At 41.0% G+C, this 20,066-nt stretch overlaps 1 protein-coding gene across 3 annotated transcripts in view; it reads right to left on the bottom strand.

Moving 5' to 3' along the window:
• rbm42 (RNA binding motif protein 42) overlaps positions 1-19,700 on the bottom strand; it is a 68,682-nt gene extending 48,982 nt beyond the window's left edge. Inside the window, exons 1-4 of one of the 3 annotated variants that reach the window (XM_049583188.1) lie at positions 18,931-19,700; positions 18,588-18,644; positions 9,343-9,478; positions 9,075-9,144 (exon numbers count right to left, since the gene is read on the bottom strand). In XM_049583188.1, the coding sequence (XP_049439145.1) occupies positions 9,075-9,144; positions 9,343-9,478; positions 18,588-18,643 (262 nt within the window). In that variant the 5' untranslated portion in view covers position 18,644; positions 18,931-19,700. The remainder of the gene's footprint in view (positions 1-9,074; positions 9,145-9,342; positions 9,479-18,587; positions 18,645-18,930) is intronic. The other 2 variants (XM_049583190.1, XM_049583189.1) reach the window with 2 other exon arrangements.
• Positions 19,701-20,066: the final 366 nt, after the last annotated feature.

The raw sequence follows: 20,066 nt of genomic DNA, 5'->3' as shown, positions 1-20,066 counted from the left end.
TTACACACAAGCTTTACGCACTATATGGCATGTGCTTAGTCCGCATTTCCTGTGCACATGTATGTTTTTTACTGCATTTACTGTGGTTTATGGTAGACAGAAGTTATTGTTATTTGTTTTATATAGAGCAAATTTCGCGGGTAATAATCTCGCGGGTCATAATTTCGCAGTGTTTGTGGTGGGAGAGGAGAGAGTCTGAGAGATAGGTTAGTGAGTTTGAGAGTAGTGAGTTTTATTGATAGAGTTAGACAGACAAACAAAAAGTTCTTTTCAGAACTACTTGGAGAGGGGAAAGTTCTTTTCAGAACTATGGCGACTGCAAAAAGGTGTTTCACTGTTGCTGAAGCAATGGATTTAGTTTTGAATGATGGTGGTGACGGACTGGAGCTAATGCTAACCAGCAACTCTGAGTCAGGAGCAGAGTCATTCTTGACAGATGAGGAGGTGGTCTACCAGGAGGGACTTGACCCTGCTGAAGAGTAAGTGGCCTTATTTGAAATAACAAAATAAATAAAATAAAATGTACATATTTTTTTTTTAGTACACCTGTGTTAGGTTGGCTGGTTGGCTGTTTACTGGGTGGGAATGGAGCTCAATAGTCTCATGTTAGCTGTAAAGAATGTGAACGTGTGGGGTTTACTCAGACATTACATAGTGTGAGAAGTGAAATGAAAAATAATCTGATAGGCTTTATAAGATCTAATGTTTTTTTTTTCTTTTTTCTCATATTTTTTGTATTACAGTGTTGATCATCAACAACAGGCAGGCCCTCCTGATACATTGGTTCTCCCTTCCACTTCCTCTGCTGTTGTGGCTGCTCTGCCACTTTCCAGAAGGGGACAAGGAAAAGTGAACTATGCTCTTTCTTCTGAAGAAGAGGAGGAAGAGCCATCAACCTCTGCTGTGCTGCAGCCATCAGTTGGAGGTCCTGGGAGGAAGAGAACCCCCTCAGCAACCAGAAGGGGGGCCAGGTCCAGAGATGGATGCAGGTCCAGGTCTCCTCTTAGGCCACAGTCAGCAGCCTCTGCCACATCCTGGAAAACAGAGGAGCATCCAGACACAGCTCCAGAGCCAAAGAGGTTTCTCCCAGCAAGAACCCCTGGACATCAACTAAGCTCCACCAGTATGTACACACCACTGGACCTGTTCAAACTGTTTTTCACAGATGATGTTGTGAAAAAACTGTGTCAGAACACAAACAAACAGGCTGCAAAAAATATTGTACAGGGCAAAAAATATTCATGGATGGACATCACCACCCAGGAATTCCATACGTTTTTGGGACTGAACTTTTATTTTGCCCTGGTGAAGATGAACGCAGTCCAGGATTACTGGAAAACTGGTTCCATTTTCAGCCTGACCTTCCCAGCCAGTGTCATGCCACGGAACAGGTACCTGGTAATCTCCTGGAATGTCCACTTGAGTGATCCTGACCAAGATGTGGAGAATGACAAGAAGAAGGGGACACCAGGGCATGACCGCCTGTTTCGCCTGAAGCCCCTTATGGTCTCCATCCAGGATGCCTGTAAGGCCCACTACCACCCTCACCAGAACCTGGCGATTGACGAGCGGATGGTGGCGACCAAGGCTCATACTGGCATGACTCAGTATATGAAGGCAAAACCTACTAAATGGGGTTTCAAGCTTTTTGTGCTGGCAGACAGCAGCAACGGCTACACAGTTGATTTTACTGTGTACACAGGCAAAACCCAGTTTCCATCAGGAGTTGGACTAGCCTACGACGCAGTGATGTCCCTGATCAAGCCAGCATACCTGGGCACTGGCTTCCATGTGTACATGGACAATTTTTATACAAGCCCAATGCTTTTCAGGGCACTGTATAATGTTAACATGGGAGCATGTGGCACCTACAGAGACAACAGGAAAGAGTACCCCCAGACATCTGAAAATGCCCTGCACAAAAAAGTCCCAGGAGGCTCCATCAGGTGGATACGCCAAGGCCCACTCATCTTCGTCAAGTGGATGGATACACGAGAGGTCTCTGTCTGCTCCACGATCCACCGAGAATTTGATGGAGCCACTGTAAAGAGGAGGATGAAAAGTCAGGATGGCAGCTGGATCACAACATCTGTCCCATGCCCAACACCTGTTGTGGAGTACAACAAGCACATGGGAGGTGTTGATTTATCAGACCAGCTGATACAGTACTACTCTGTGCAACACAGATCCAACAGATGGTACCGCACCCTCTTCTACCATTTCATGGACATTGCTACTACCAACAGCTATCTCCTTCACAAGGATCTGTGCAAGCAGAGGCAACAGGAACCCATGAGCCACAGAGGCTTCCTGCAAGAGTTGACAGCTCAGCTCTGTGGTGTCACGGCGAATGTCCCTCCTCAAAGAGCACAGGGCTCACACATTCCCGTGCCAGTCTCCCATGTAGAGGATAAGGGCAAGAAGGCCACGGCTGGGAGAAAAAAGTGCATCCTCTGCAGAAAGGACAGGCAGGTCCAACAGTCCACCCCCTGGAAGTGTGAGATGCGTGATGTAGCCCTCTGTCTTGTTCCAGACAGAAACTGTTTCAAGGAGTGGCACAAGTGACTGAGGAAGTGAGGGAAAAAACGAGTGGAGAAAAAATGTAAAAATGTAAATATTTTTTGTTGTGTTTGTGTTAGAATGTTGGGATCTTTTTCTCCTGATAGCCAAGGCCTGAGAGAAACATTTGAAAATGAAAAAGCTTGTACATTGTTGATCTGTGTCTTTTTTGAATTAAATTCTGTGACATTCAATTTCCGTTTTGCTTTTTCTTTTGTTTTTATACTCATAACTATTGATCTATTCATGTGGCATCATTTTAGCATACATATTATTATTGCCCAGGTTGTCCTGAAAAAAAAAAGATGTTCATTACTTGACTGTGCATGAAAGGGTTGAGATTATACATGCATTAATAGACAGAGAGGCCAGGCGGACAAAAAATAGCAATAAATGGCTTGGTTTTTTAAGGGTTAATACCTGGAAACTGATCAAATTTATTTCCATACTTTTCCATACTTTCCATACTTTCGTAGGAACCCTGTGGGGACTACACAATCTTTACTTCATCAAAAAGATCGACACATGTTCAGCTAATCAGCTGGAGTTCGTAGCTAATAACTCCGCAAGAGTCCTGTGAGCCGGGTCGTAATTCGGCACTTGTTTCATCTGAGCGTAATGATCAGTTCCACCTGAGCGTAATGAGATTTGGTACACAAGTGGTGGCACGGCCGTCACGTGATCACGCTACACCAATAAGGTACCCGCATTTCGTGTCGCCATGGTTTCATTCAGCAGAGGAAAACAGACCCAGAAGTCCTCAAAAGTGAGCAGAAATGAGCTGAAACACATTTGATTCAATACCTGGGCATAACCGACATATTATTACATAGACAACATAACTACGGAAGACGAGAAAGGCCATGTATTTTTTTTTTTGTGTGCACTGTTATCTTGTGATAACGACTTATTATTTCGTTATCTTGTTATAACAAAGATGATATGATGATTATGACGCACCGACCCGTGTGTCATAATCATATGTGTATAATTACAGTAGAAGTGTGACTAATGATAACAGCAAGCAGCAGGAGGCATCTGGCAGGACCACGGCAGCTCTTGTAGGCTGAATTCAAGACGATCACATTAACCAGTGCGCAATCATCAGACTTGACAATTATCACGGGAAAACAATCTTTGTTATATCGAGATAACAAAATAATAAGTCGTTATCACGAGATAACAGTGCACACACACACAAAAAAATACATGGCCGTTCTCGTCTGCCGTAGCTATGTTGTCTATGTAATAATACGTCAGTTATGCCCAGGTATTGAATCAAATGTGTTTTAAGACATTTTTGCTTAGTTCACCTTATTGTCTATTTGTCTTATCATATTTCATGGACACAGCAATGTGAATAGCGCTGTTTCAGCTCATTTCTGCTCACTTTTGAGGATTTCCGGGTCTGTTTTCCTCTGCTGAATGAAACCATGGCGACACAAAATGCGGGTACCTTATTGGTGTAGCGCGATCACGTGACAGCCGTGCCACCACTCGCGTACCAAATCTCATTACGCTCAGGCGGAACAAGTGCCGAATTACGACCCTGATCACAGGACTCTTGCGGGGTTATGAGCTACGAACTCCTGCTGATTAGCTGAACATGTATCGATCTTTTTTTATGAAATAAAGATCATGTAGTCCCCAGATGTCGGAGTGGAAATCAGTTTCTGTGAGACTTTTCTGATTCACCTTACGGCCTATCTGGGTTGTCAGGGATTTGAATTACTAATAAAATTTGCCAGGTTCCTAGAAATGAGAGCAGCTCCATCCAAAGTGGGATGAATGCCGTCTCTCCTAATAAGACCAGGTTTTCCCCAGAAAGTTTGCCAATGATTAACGAAACCCACATTGTTTGCTGGACACCACCTGGACAGCCAGCGATTAAATGATGACGTGGCATTTGAACACATTCCCTCAAGGCATTCTTGAGATATCATGTTCATGAGAATGGGAAAACATACACAAAAACATTATGCCTCCAGTCACAGATGTCTGTGGCGTGGAGACTTAAAAATTGATGTATTTGTACATGCATGAGTACGAGACTATTTTGCACAACTATAAAAAAAAGATACCTATATATAAATTGTATACATAATTAAACAAATATGTCATTAATTAATAAGTATAGTTATTAAGTGGATCTACAAAAAACATTTTAGACTATGGGTGGGTGGGTGGGTGAGTACCTAGATATTTTATATTTACATTTGATTTGAAGAATAAGCTCTTGCCATCACACAGAACATTACAAAACCCCACAGGCAAGACTGAACAGGTTAGAACTCTTTTGTTCCTCAGTGTGACAAACAGCTAAATTAGAGTTTGGGTCCTAAGTAATCTCAGGGGACCTGGGTTCCTGGGTTGAACACTGAATGTAAAAGAGGACAATATACAGGTTTGCAATGCATCCATTTTTTGTATTGTCTAATGTGATATGTGGCATTTGTAATATTGTTCTGTCTGGTTGAATGCTATGTTTTGCATTTCTGTGTTTATGAGTATTTATGTAAAACAGTACATGTCCTGAGACAGCAATGTCAGAAAATATTCTGATCATACGGGGAAATCAATCAAATCATGCAGAGATTTCTTTACAGTCCAGCTTTGTTGATAATATTGTGAGTGTATTGAGCCATAACATGGTATTGTGTGTAGTGCCACATGCTTTGACAGTATCATTACACCCATAACTTTAAATGACTTTGAATGGAGATGAATAGAATACATACTATCCACCTTATTCCTGAGGGCACTACTGTAGAAATGATTATTGTTGCTACTTCCAGTGAGATAGCGGAAGTAGCATTAAGCTAGTTAGTCCCATAGACTGTGGTTAGTCCAAGTGGCTACTCTTGGTAGCTAACCACTAACACTAGTTATTTTCGAAAGTAATTTGCCATCAGTTCAGCAAATACTGATTTATTTTTTGACAAATATTTAACTACTGTTAACTGAGCATTCTCTAAAATGTCTTTGCAGAGCTCTGGTACCTGTTATACTGTCCATGTCTGTAACGACTACCAACCAGTCTAAGTGAAATTTTTGTCTTCAGCAACTGTGTGTTGAACATGTAACCAGAAAAAAAGGGATTGTTCACATTCTTGTTGCCAAAGGTACCATTAATATGAGAAGTAAGAGTTTTACGAGACATAGCAAAAAAGTATTAAATCCGATTTTGAATAAGAGAATGACACATAGACTGACAGGACCATCACTCAATGTCAGTACATGATATCCCTGTCTTTCCCCATCTGACTTCATTCTCAACCTACATTAGAAAATTACTCGTTATAAAATAAATTCAGCAACACGTTATTTTAATATTTTGCATCACATGCAAAAGTGAGCGTCTCCGGCTTGTCAGCGCAGCGGTGTCGGTACCGACACTGCTGCGCGGCCGGAGACGTGTTGCTCCTCCTCACTCCAAGTCGCTGTCGTTAACTTTTAACCTGCAAAGGCGGCAGTGCAGCAACATTGTAGGAATTTCTGAAAGCCCTTGTGAACATTTCAATAGTTACATATTAAAACAATATTTATTTGCAATTACTCTATTCTCCCCGAAGCATAAGCAAACGGGCTGTGGCACTTCGGATCAAAGAGATGCGCCCTGTCACTGTCTGACAGGGGCACCCTCTGCTGAGAAGAGAGAGAGGAGAGGAGATGGATTGTAGGTCTGTTTGTAAACGAGGCTTCTCTGACAGTGATGTATTTCCCCCAAAAACATCTCTTAATGCACGGTAGAGCGCCATTTTTTTTCAAAATCGCCTTAATATCCAGCAAATCACCTGGCAACCTGCCAATGTACGAGTTGATCGCTGATCGTCCCAGGCCTAACATACACACATACATACATGGGCTGGGACAATATGCTTTTGTCCCGATTCGATCCTATCACGATTCTTGGGTACCGATTCGATATAAATTGTCCTGAAGCCCCGACATAAAAAGTTGTTTGGAAAAACGTCATTTGAACTCTGTTTGTAGCCTCATTGTAGCCTGCAGCTCTACCTGCCTCTCTGTACACTGTGCTCACGTGTGCGCGCTTGTGCGCGAGACCAACGAAAGCACGTGAACACACATGAAGGTGGTGCCCATGTCTCACAGTCTCGCGCAAGCGCACACATGTCAGTGCAGTGTACAGAGAGGCAGTTAGAGCTACAGACTACAATGAGGCTAAAAACAGAGTTCAAATGAAGTTTTTCCAAACAACTTTTTATGTCAGGGCTTCAGGACACTTGGATCACTACAGACGAGCAGTATGGAGATATTTTGTGGTTTCAATTATGTGTTCTTGGACGTTTTAATCTGGGGCGCCGTCAGCCATTAGTTGTGCAGTCTCGTCGACAAGTCTTAATTAAAATCGACATCCCTACTCGGAAACCACACCCACACTGTTATCCGCCAGTGGTAAAGAGATTGTAGCTGCCGGGGCCGTCGGAGGGGGGTCCAGGTGAGGAGCGGCCAGTGCCGCACTGGCAGGAGCATCACTCAGGTGAACCGGAGAGTCATCAGACAAGGGCACGTAGCAGTTGAAAAGGACCAAGCCGGGAGGGGAGGCTGCCCTGTCTGAGTGCCACTTGCGACTGCGGACCTGTACCTCCGACCAAGACGCAGTGTGAGCAGTGTGTAGGATTTAGTGGCATTTAACGGTGAGAATTGCACATTGGAACCAGCTGAAACTGCCTCCCATGTGCCAGGCATTTACTCCTGGACACGATTCCTTCAGTATTATCTGTTCAGAAGGTTTGTACAATGATACGACTTACCCCAGAGGTCTCTTCCTCTCCAAAACAAAAGGACAAGGAGATTAAAATCAGTAAAAAGACTGAACAAACCTGTTTCTACGATGCTGTTTGGCTTGTCACAAATGGGCTGTTAACCCAGCATCTGCTAATGTGTGCTCATCTTTTTTTCTGATGACTTAAGATCCAGGGGCCATATTCACAAACATTCTGAGAGTACTCTAAGAGACCTCCTAACTTAGACTAAAAACTTTTAGTAAGGAGTCTTAGCTTAGGAGTGACTTAGGGAAGTTTTAAGAGCAACTCTGAGCAAGGAAGGGACAGAAACTTTTATCTTACTGAGGATGTGTGGTTGACCCTGTTGCTAGGTGTGATGCTTTCTTTTAACCGATGTGATTGATTGTCACAGACACGTCCTTTTGTGGGCCTGCAAGGTGTTCACACCCGCAAGGTGTTCACACCCGTTCTTCTCTGTGGATTTTCTCCGCGACCGTGCGTCATAGCGAGAAGCCACGCATATCACGTGAAACAGCAGGATTGTAGCTTTCCGAGAAGGCCAAGCACTTGTCGGTAGTCCAATGTTTTCACAGCGAAAAAAAAGATAAAATTACACTAAAATTATGTATAACAGAGCTTTCATACAGCTTTGCACACACATTACTCTTGGATGGATTTCTCGCGAAAGCAGGCTCGCATAGAAATGCCATGCATATCACATGAAAGCGCAGGAGCAGAGCTTTCCAATGATACCACACACATTATTGTACCGTTATCCCATCATGCTATAAATCCAGATTGATTGTCTACAAAACAAAAACCTGACTAATTTCTTTACAATCCATTATACAGATCTTGTTATCAGTCACTTCATATAGTGAGGAATATCTTATCTTACCACGTCTTAGGCTTGCGTGTGTTTCTCCCTGTCTATCCACATTTGTAGTCCGGCTTTCAAGATACAAATATCTCCATATTGTCCAGTTGACACTCCATCAAACTTTGTATGACAAGACCAGCCACTTCACCTTTGCGCACACAGACAACTGTAGCCTAATTATGCATGCATGACAGGGCCGTTGTCACCATATACATTGAGGGGGACATGTGTTCCTCCCAATGCCCAAAATGCCCCCCAATATATAACTGAAACTGAGAAACAACGACAAACTTTGGTTACTGCAAACAAAGCGGCAAATATTATCTTGGAGGGCATCATTGCACTTGGTTGACTATTTTTCTATGATCTTAGATGTAAATATTGCATGTTTCTTTCAAATAAAACACATTTTTGACTTGTGAATGAGTCAATGGAATTTCTTGCAATAATGAAAAAATACTGGCACAAACCACATGTTTTGGACAACTGTGAAGTGATAGACTGTCCCAGAATCATGGTTCTTATATTGCCAGATTCCAGAGAGTCTCCCCTCTTCATATATGGTAGAATACGTCATTTTCCAACTTGCTATGGTGAGATATATGTAAAAATGTAAGAATTTAGTCACACAGATTTGTTTTTTTTCATTGATATAAAAATTAATATAAAATACAGGCACATAGAAGGACATGTAATGATGGCAGTCTGGTTAGCCCAGACTGTCCTGAAAAAAAAACAAGATATAGCATGTGTATGTAGTCTTTATAATGACTGTGATATGAGCTTAGAAGTAAAGGCAGTAAAAATACCCCAAAAAAGCCTAGGGCCAATAGGGTTAAGTAGATTACCCTATTTAGTGAATGTGTGTGAGAGTAATAAATGTTCACCTGGTCCTGTAAAGACAGGTGGTGGAGGACCAACAAAACTAGCAGCTCTGGCTTCTAATGTCTGCTGGACCTAAGAGAGAGAAAAAGAGAAGAGGCAAATGGGTGACTAGTGAAAACAAAGAATAGAAAAATTATTTCAAATTATTTCCTCCATCAGTACGTCTATTTCAGAGTATTTTGCTACCAAGACCAAGACACACATTTGTTAGTATTAGTAATAGTTAGTATTTGTACATTACTATCCAGATAGGACTAGAAGAGTACAAACCTGTCTGTAGGTGTTGGTACCTATAATGGGTCGCACTACTGGAATTGCAGGGACAGAAAGAGCTACAGGTACTGTCTCCATAACAGGTGGGCTTCCTGACACTGGTACAGGACCACCAAGAACCTCCTGCTCAAAACTACAGCAAGAAAGGTAGAGAGACAGACTAGCATCAATACAACAGAACATAAACAGTTTTCTTGAAGAGTTTACTAATTGATCCCTTTTAGGCTGTTTTACCAAAGCTGCAGACAATAACAGATTTTTTTTAAATGCATAACAAACAAAACATAAAGAGAAAACAAAAACTGACATTCAAAGAAAAGCTGAGCATCAATTCCCTTATGTGTTGAAAAGAGAATGGAAGTGAATGAAAGCTGTCTACAGTAAACTGCTTTGCACCCACTCCTGCAAAGGCTTTTGAAGATATTCAGTTTGCATTTGATAGTACAGTTGAGTACAAGAAGAGCTTTGTCAGCTGCAACTTGTCCTGAATGTAGAAAAAAATTAAATTTCTGTTTTTTTACCATGTCAAAACCAGCAAGATCAGCATTGTCCAAGGTAACTTAACAGAAGTGGACAACAAATTGAGTTGGCATCTACTAATATCTCCTGTTTTTAAACTATCAGATGTCAGTTTGCCTCCTGGGCACTGCCGAGGTGCTCCTGTACAAGGCAGTGAACCCCTAACTCCTCGAGGTTACTTCTCCTATCCAGTATATTGTGAAAAAGCTAAAGCTTTTTCTTCAGAAACAAGCCTTGTATTTTCTTTTTATGCCAAACAGAGACTGATTGAGTCAACCTTTTTATCTGTCATTGACCATGGTGATATGTTATGAATGGCCCTTGCTCACTGTCTTCACATGCTATCATGAGGTTCTGAAATTCATTACAACTAGGGATGCTCGACAACTTTTCTTTTAAACTGATACCGATAACCGATAACTTTCAGCTCCTAAAGGCCGATACCGATAACTGATAACTGATAACACACACACATATACATTTTATATATATATCTATATATATATATATATATATATATCTCTATACATTATATATACATATAGATATATATATATATATATATATCTATATCTATAGATATATATATATATATATATATCTATATCTATAGATATATATATATATATATATATATATATGTGTGTGTGTGTGTGTGTGAGATATATATATATATATATATATATATATATATAAGATCATGACATCAATACTATGAACAAAACCAAAACTGTTTTGACTCTTTAAATGAAGAGATATTTATTTTTTCCAATGAAAAACTATTGGCAAGCATCTCAAACATTTTCGAAAAGATATCAAACAAAAAAACTATTTGATATCTCAAATGAACATCAATTTAAATAAGGTGCATTACTTACTGATATAAAAATAAAGGCCCCTTGAACTGATGCAAATACATACATCGGGATTACAAACTGAAAAAGTTCATTCCAGAAGTTCAAAAAAATAAATATATATAGAAAATGATTGCACTGAAGAAGTTCGACTTGTCTATGTAAACAAACTGAAAAAGTGCATTCCATAGTAACAAAAAAATAAGTTTAAAGAATTTTGGCTTATGGTTCCATTCAAATGAATACCTTTTCAACTAAGGTAAATGGGGTTCAGTTGTTCTTTTATCTCATATTAGGAGAGAGAGAGACAGAGACAGAGACAGAGAATTGGGACCCACGGTATGATACCAGTGACAGTATCACAGTTCTGAGTAGTATTACTATACCACAGCGAAAATGAGGCAGATGTGCCTTTTGTCATTTACAAAAAGATAAATCACTTCTCTATAATACATCAATGATATTTCAATGGAATAAATTACTTATTGACTTATTCATACTTCAAAAACAACATCAATAAGTGATTAACATAGGGGGGGATCAAAATAAAATAAATAAATGAAATGAAAATCAACCAGGCACCCTCCTCCTCTGACAAGTCCCTTCATAAGTAACGAAAAGTCCCTAAAGTTTCTCCGCTGATACGCCACATACTGTGTGCCGCCATGGCTCAGCTGTTCAGGTACTTTTGGGTAGTCATGACAACAAGTTATTCACCTGGAGCTGGACTTCTTCGCCGGTAAGCCGTTATTATCCGCCGCCGTATTTGACAGGAATACGTATTCCTGTCCGTGTCTGTGACCCCCCTTCGACCCACAACCGGCGGGATTCGCCGTTACTGTTTATTGCCACACTGCCGACATTTTACTCTGTCCGTCATCGCACGCTGTTTAATTGCGTTATCAAAACACACCGCTATTATGCGGCCTTGCTTTTCACTTATTCCACCGAATACCGAATGTGTGTTTTTTTGCAATATTCTGCCGAATATATTCGGTGTATCCCTACATAGGAGCCTTTCCCCACTCCCCACTCCCCTCACCACTGCTCTCCTCACTATACTGGCTGCTGCGCTGTGCAAGTGCACAGATGTCTCAGAGTGGTGGTGCATTTGCAAAAATGTTTTGAAGGAGCAGCAGCGGCGGCAATACTTTAGCAGCAGAAACACTGATACGTACTGTGGAGTTTTAGTGCCGCGGTCTACAGTTGGTACCAGTATACCGTGCAAAGTGTGAGAGAGAGTGTGCACATCTCTGTGTGTGTGTGTGTGTGTGTGTGTGTGTGTGTGTGAAAGAGAGAGAGTGTGCGCGTCTGTGTGACATTATGACCGAGTTAACGAGTTGTTTTCCGACATGAGGGGGTATTATTGAATTTTCCCAGTCAGAAGGAGTTTTTCTGATTATGCCGACGTCACCTGAACGCAGCATTCACTGCAAGCCATTCAGGTCTCATACTGGGAGCGGGGCACTGCCGTGCTGACAAAATTATATGTTATTGGGGCTATTCATCATGATATCTGATTTATCGGAATGACGTAATAATTCCTGTTATCAGCCCGATAATTATCGGCCCGATAGTTATCGTGCACCCCTAATTACAACCCGTGGTTCTCTTACTCACCATTGTGTTTTGTACTCAAAAGTGGACTTAAGTGTACATGCCGTACATGCCTCAGTCACTGGTATGTTTTTATTTACAAAGCTATTGTTAGTAAAAATTCCTTCCTACTTATCTTTTCTTCTACATATGACATAGGGAAATTACAATCTCTGTTTGCAGGACTTTTGCATCTTTTTGCACCCATAGTCAGAGCTGAATTGGGAAAAAGAGCTTTTAGGTTCTCTGCACCTACAGCATGCAAAAATCTGCAGAATGGGCTTACACTTCAAGACGTGGTGACCTTAAATGAGTTTAAAACCACGGTGAAATCTATTAAGTCCAGGCTGTCTGCGTGCAACCATTTTATCTAATCATTTTATGTTACTCAAATCAATGTACTTTTTTCTAAATTTTTATTAGGGGCTGAAACTCTGTGTTGTTGCTGTTCTTGGCCAGGTCTCCACTGTAAAAGAGATATTTGATCCCAACAGGACAAATCTGGGTAAATAAAGGCTAACATAAATAAAATAAAATAAAATAAAATAAATTCCACTCAGTCAGGTGGAGTGGTGCACCAGGGGCCTCATGTACAAAGGGTGCGTACGCACAAAAACGTGGCGTACGTCCTTTTCCACGGCAAAGTTCAGATGTATCAAGAGTGAAATGACCGTGGAAATGTGCGGTGCCTCACGCCAACTTCATGGCTGGCGTACGCACGTTTCTACAGCTGTTGATCCTTTGGCGACACTTAGAGGTGATGCTGGGAAACTGTTATAATACATAAATGTGAAAACAATTAGTCCTCAGAGTGATGTGCACATCAGAGACACCAACAATTAACACTGATGAACAATTAACACACCCACGTGTCTGCAATTAGATGAGTGGATATAAAAGCTTGCGCAAAGTGGTGACAAAAATACCGTTAACAACAACGGCTGTTTTAGCAGTATTTGCCGCATTGGTTCCCAAGGGCAATCCTCCTGGAACTGTGCGCAGAGCTGCGGCCGACCTTGGAGCGCGACACGGCGAGGAGCCATGCGCTGCCTGTATCCATACAGGTGCTGACCACACCGGGACTCCTAGCAACACGGGCATTCCAGAGGAGCTGGCCGACGATCGGGACTGTGCCAGTCGACCCTGAGCGAGCCATGCCAGCTGTGTGGACGGAATTATGCGCATGTCAGCCAGGTATATCAAATTCCCATATGCAGCTGAACAGGCCAACATTAAAGCGCAATTTGCAGCGAGCGGTTTTCCTAATGTTACCGGAGCTATCGACTGCACACACATTATAAAAGCGCCATCGCAGGATGTATTTGTTTTTGTTTCGATCAATGTACAGATCATATGTGATGCGCAAATGCAATTAACCAACATTGTGGCGAGGTGGCTTCGTTCAACGCACGATTCATACATTCTGAGTAACAGCATGGTTGGGAACAAGCTACAGGCTGGCACTGTGCATGATGGGTGGCTTCTTGGTGAGTAAATAATTTATTTGTTTAATTGTCCTAATATCAATCCCCCTGATGTGCACTGAACATGTGCGCCCCCAAATATTATCCTGTCTTCACAGCATCAGTACTAGTCAGTGGTTAATTTTAGTGACTTGCTGTTTGTTGCTGGTTAAACTGCAGCTTCAGAGCTTTCGAACAACCCCGATTGTCTCTGTGTGTAAAGTACTCATGTCAATAAACCCGTGCGTAAAGTGCAACATTTCTTAATCAGCCACACCTTTTCCCTGGCGCACTTGCATTCATTTACAACAATAGTATGTGATCCCTGTAAGTGGTGTATAAAATTAACAAATGAAAACTGTAAATCCAGTTCACATAATTATCTGTTCAGACGGGTGAGCTCCTCCTCTCCTGTCCCCCAGCCTGTTTCGGTGGGCAGCCCTCCTCTGCTTCATGTCACCTTAATGTCGGACCACTTCTTTTTTAATTCTGCGTGTGTACGTTTTTCTGTCCCCACAGCATTGACAGCCTCACACACACTCTCTCACTCACTCCTCCTGCGTTTTGTATTGATGCCGGAGGACAGTGTGCCAAAAAGTACATCTTTGTGCGCCTCCACTTAAGTGAGTAGCGTTTCCAATTCGCATTCTGTGAAGATTTTCTTTTTTTCCCGTCTTCTTCATTCTTTTGTTTTAATTTTCTGATCGTGCAGAGAGGGGAATCTCAGGTGCAGGGTTCATTTAAATATGATTTGCATATTTAAATAGGGGTGTGGACAGGGAGGGGTCGGGTACTCCAACATGTGCGCTCAATTCCACGTTGATTGGGATGTACAAAAAAAATGTACTTGGATTCATGCGTACGCACTGATTCATACATCTGGATATTTTTGTGCGTACGACGTTTTCTGGATTTAAGCGTACGCCATGTTTTAGTAGGAAATCCACGCAAGTCTTTGTACATGAGGCCCCAGTCCACTAAGAACCCAGTCCAACTGCAGAAAACACAACAGTAGCACAGGCTACTTAACACTTAATTCAATTAGCAAAACAGTTGGCAATCATATCATCAATCATTTCAGCACCAGTTCTGAAACAATAGCCCTTTTTAAAACAGGAATTGTGAAAATTTACAGGAAAGCCCAATCAGTCTTCTTTCAGCATTGGCAGTATGAAAGCAAAATCAGGGAGTGCGGCAAAATGCTGCCTGCCATTCAATAATAATTAAGAATTTATTGTAATTTACTTATTGTATTTAAAGATGAATTGTATTTATTGTAGTATTTATTCAACAGCATTTTAAATATTGATTATCTGATATGAATTGTATACCTGATGTCTGAAGTGTGGCTGAATAAAATTTTCCTCTGAAAATCTGACCTGTTTGATCCCATTTATATTGGTGAGGACAGACTAAATGAGAAACTGCTGTCAGTATAATCCAGTACAGTTCAACAGCACCACAATCTACAACTCAATGCTTCAATAAAATGTTAGACTGAATGTTAAACTGCTGTTGTTTGTTCTAGGTGTACCAAGTAAACTGTCAAGTCTCCATAAAAATGTAGACAGAAAGCATAGTGATGAGACAAATGCAGTGATGGACAGTGACTAAGTATATTTACTCAAGTAGCTACTGTACTTAAGTACAAATTTGATGTACTTGTACTTTGGATATTTCCATTTACTTAGAGGGAAATACTGTACATTCTACTCAAGCTACATTTATTTGATAGCTATAGTTACTTTTCAGATAGTTTGTTTTATATGTTGTTTCATATTTACAAGTTGATGTGTGTTGTTAGATTAGACTAGTACACCACTGAAAGGTGTTAAAATTAGTTCTACCATGACAACATTTAAATGCTGCTTACATGTAGCCTACATTGATCAATTAATACTCAATACATATTCATGTATATGATGATCACAACACTTGAAACTGGGTCAGTCTGCATCATGAGTACTCCTACATTTTGCTGACAATACCCAGATACTTTTACTCAAGTCAGATTTGGTATGCAGCAGTTTTACTTGTGACTGAGTTTTTGTTCTTTGTTGTGATATTCCTGGGTACTTTGTCCACAACTGGACAAACATATCAAACACACATGCAAGCATAGCACGTCTCATCCTCATCTTCATTCTCCGCTATCTTTCTGGGATGTGCCTCCTCAGCCTGCATAGCAGTCCTGCTGCAATAACTGCGCCAAGACGCCTTCTCCGATCCGTTATTGATTTTTGATTTCCATCTCGCCAATGCTCACGATCACAATAACCACCAACTCTCCACAAACTTTCCCCCCCGCACTTGACTTTTGATTACAATCAGAAGCCAGTTGCGGGGAAAAGGTTTTAAAAAACATTTTATGAAAATATTTTGGCTATTTAGCTTGTATGTCAGTTATATATGTTGAAATATTAAAAACATATACACACAGTACAGGCCAAAAGTTTGGACACACCTTCTCATTCAATGCGTTTTCTTTATTTTCATGACTATTTACATTGTAGATTCTCACTGAAGGCATCAAAACTATGAATGAACACATGTGGAGTTATGTACTTAACAAAAAAAGGTGAAATAACTGAAAACATGTTTTATATTCTAGTTTCTTCAAAATAGCCACCTTTTGTTCTGATTACTGCTTTGCACACTCTTGGCATTCTCTCCATGAGCTTCAAGAGGTAGTCACCTGAAATGGTTTTCCAACAGTCTTGAAGGAGTTCCCAGAGGTCTTTAGCACTTGTTGGCCCCTTTGCCTTCACTCTGCGGTCCAGCTCACTCCAAACCATCTCGATTGGGTTCAGGTCCGGTGACTGTGGAGGCCAGGTCATCTGCCGCAGCACTCCATCACTCTCCTTCTTGGTCAAATAGCCCTTACACAGCCTGGAGGTGTGTTTGGGGTCATTGTCCTGTTGAAAAAGAAATGATCGTCCAACTAAACGCAAACCGGATGGGATGGCATGTCGCTGCAGGATGCTGTGGTAGCCATGCTGGTTCAGTGTGCCTTCAATTTTGAATAAATCCCCAACAGTGTCACCAGCAAAACACCCCCACACCATCACACCTCCTCCTCCATGCTTCACAGTGGGAACCAGGCATGTGGAATCCATCCGTTCACCTTTTCTGCATCTCACAAAGACACGGTTGGAACCAAAGATCTCAAATTTGGACTCATCAGACCAAAGCACAGATTTCCACTGGTCTAATGTCCATTCCTTGTGTTTCTTGGCCCAAACAAATCTCTTCTGCTTGTTGCCTCTCCTTAGCAGTGGTTTCCTAGCAGCTATTTGACCATGAAGGCCTGATTCGCAGTCTCCTCTTAACAGTTGTTCTAGAGATGGGTCTGCTGCTAGAACTCTGTGTGGCATTCATCTGCTCTCTGATTTGAGCTGCTGTTAACTTGCGATTTCTGAGGCTGGTGACTCGGATGAACTTATCCTCAGAAGCAGAGGTGACTCTTGGTCTTCCTTTCCTGGGTCGGTCCTCATGTGTGCCAGTTTCGTTGTAGCGCTTGATGGTTTTTGCGACTCCGCTTGGGGACACATTTAAAGTTTTTGCAATTTTCCGGACTGACTGACCTTCATTTCTTAAAGTAATGATGGCCACTCGTTTTTCTTTAGTTAGCTGATTGGTTCTTGCCATAATATGAATTTTAACAGTTGTCCAATAGGGCTGTCAGCTGTGTATTAACCTGACTTCTGCACAACACAACTGATGGTCCCAACCCTATTGATAAAGCAAGAAATTCCACTAATTAACCCTGATAAGGCACACCTGTGAAGTGGAAACCATTTCAGGTGACTACCTCTTGAAGCTCATGGAGAGAATGCCAAGAGTGTGCAAAGCAGTAATCAGAGCAAAGGGTGGCTATTTTGAAGAAACTAGAATATAAAACATGTTTTCAGTTATTTCACCTTTTTTTGTTAAGTACATAACTCCACATGTGTTCATTCATAGTTTTGATGCCTTCAGTGAGAATCTACAATGTAAATAGTCATGAAAATAAAGAAAACGCATTGAATGAGAAGGTGTGTCCAAACTTTTGGCCTGTACTGTATGTGTGATTACTTTCAATAGACTTTTTTTTTTAAAGGGAAAGGTATCTGTGTTGTATACAGAATCTTAATGTCACTCTGGAGTCATTGTTGTTGTTCTCAAACTAAAGAAATTAGAGATTATTTTTGTTTAGTATTTACTGAATCTTTGAAGGCAAACTTTTAGACTGACATATAAAACTATATGACTTGGTTTGTTGCAATTCTATATTCCTAAATTAATACTTTTTTTTTTTAACTAATTTCTCATTTCGTCAAGAATATCGTTATCACAAAAATACCCTGAAAGTTTTAATTAGTGTTTTATTAGTTGAGTTATTTTAGTGAATGTTGTGTTGTGCATGTTGTGCTCTAGATAATTGTGTGGTGCATTCACTTTATGTCTGGTGTGATTTTCCTGATATTGTGTGATATTCCTGATTCCTGTAGGAAGTACATTCCCATATTTTTTTCCCAGCATCAACCTTCTTGGGGCTGGTATAAATCGAGCCTGCGTGATTTTTTTTCCTCACCTGCTCTTTAGTTTAATACATACAACACATGTGACATGTCTGAAGAGGATCTCACATTTGCACATACAAATCATCATGTGGTAACAGTAACCCGAGTGTCTCAGAGTTAGGCCCACCTCATTTCCTCTATGCACATTGCCCGCCTACAATACAACTGCTCGTGTCGCATTGTTGCACTTGGTATGGGTTAAAAACGCTTTTATGTTTATGTGATTTGGGTGAAGCGGTTGTACTCACAGAGCCATCTCAGCCTCCATCTCTTTCAGACGCTCCTCTCCTGACTTGAGCGCCATGCTATGAGACAAAAACTCTGATCAAAAACCAGCCAAATGTCTCCATCAGCTGAGATATACAACATTGACAGTAAAACAGCTTCACTGCAACGCCCTACTGATCCCATATAGCCTCCAACAGTAGCCCGCTACATTACAGCTTGGTAACTTCCACAAATGACTTAGAAGAGTAACAGTATGAGAAGTTTGCAATGGAGTTTCTAAACGCACTGCCAATCCTATCGTTTCTTAGTCTGACGATATTTTGAACGATCACGACAGATACTCTATCAGTGAAATGCACTTACCTTAATCTGTAATTTTGATGCTTTCGATATGAATCTTGCCGACTACGTTGAAACTACGTCTTTAGGTAAGTGTTAGCTAGCTCATTAGAAGCTAGCTAAGATTGCAATAAACCTAGCTCTGCTGTAGCAACCAGTTAACTACTACTGTTACCGCTAACCGAAAAGGACTCAGCGTCCCATGGGACAGTTGGTTACCCTAGTTACCTACTGGGAAAAAAACTTGCTTTAATCGGAAAATAATTGTGCAATGAGTTAGCTTCAGTACGAACTGTACGATGATACGGCTCTTCTTCTTCTTCTTCTTCTTCTTCTTCTTCTAATGGCGGATTACAACCAATGTTTTAAGGTGCATACCGCCACCTACTGTACCGGAGTGTGTAGTCTCAGGGTATGTACTTCAGGTTACAGTCTAACGGGGGAAAATCGGTAAAACTCCCTTGTATTTTATTTTCTACTCCAATGTCTTTGAGGAAAGTAAATACTGCCCTGTAACACTCCCTCATTTTCCCACTCATCCCTAAAATTCCTTCCAGACTCCATTCCCGTTCCAGCTCATACATCCTATCACGCAACCTGTTCCTTTCTAAGTCATACTTACTACATTTCAAATTATACCATGATCTGGCGGCATTCAGAGGTCTGATATTAGGGCCTGTGTCCACATAGCGCCTTTTCTGGCAGAAAGGCGCTGGAAGGGCGCTGCGCTGTGTTGCTGTAAAATCTCTCAATTTATATAGCCCTATTGCTGGAAAAATAATTAATTTAACTAAGCTACTATTATATATATAAACTATTATATGTATATATATATATATATATATATATATATATATATATATATATATATATGTGTGTATGTGTAACCCTATCTTTCAGGCAGCAAGCCCCAGCGAGGTCTCTGCGTTGTGTTAGGTGAAGTATACTGGCGCGGCAGGGGAGACAGGGAAACAGGACTCAAACTGGTGGTTGAGGCGGAGCAAACTTCTCTCATTTATTGGCCTTACAAGACACAAAACAAACTGTCCTCAGTTTCCAAGGCACATATTAACACTTGAATTAAACTAAATATCAAATACAGAATAAAATAAACTTCAGCTACCTCTGTTACAGTTACTGATTAGCCAGCTACAACACAA

Source organism: Epinephelus fuscoguttatus, linkage group LG8 (assembly GCF_011397635.1).
Source record: "Epinephelus fuscoguttatus linkage group LG8, E.fuscoguttatus.final_Chr_v1".
In the NCBI taxonomy this organism is placed as follows: domain Eukaryota; kingdom Metazoa; phylum Chordata; class Actinopteri; order Perciformes; family Serranidae; genus Epinephelus; species Epinephelus fuscoguttatus.
Note: the sequence above shows the minus strand (reverse complement) of the source record. Positions and strands in the feature narration are given on the sequence as shown.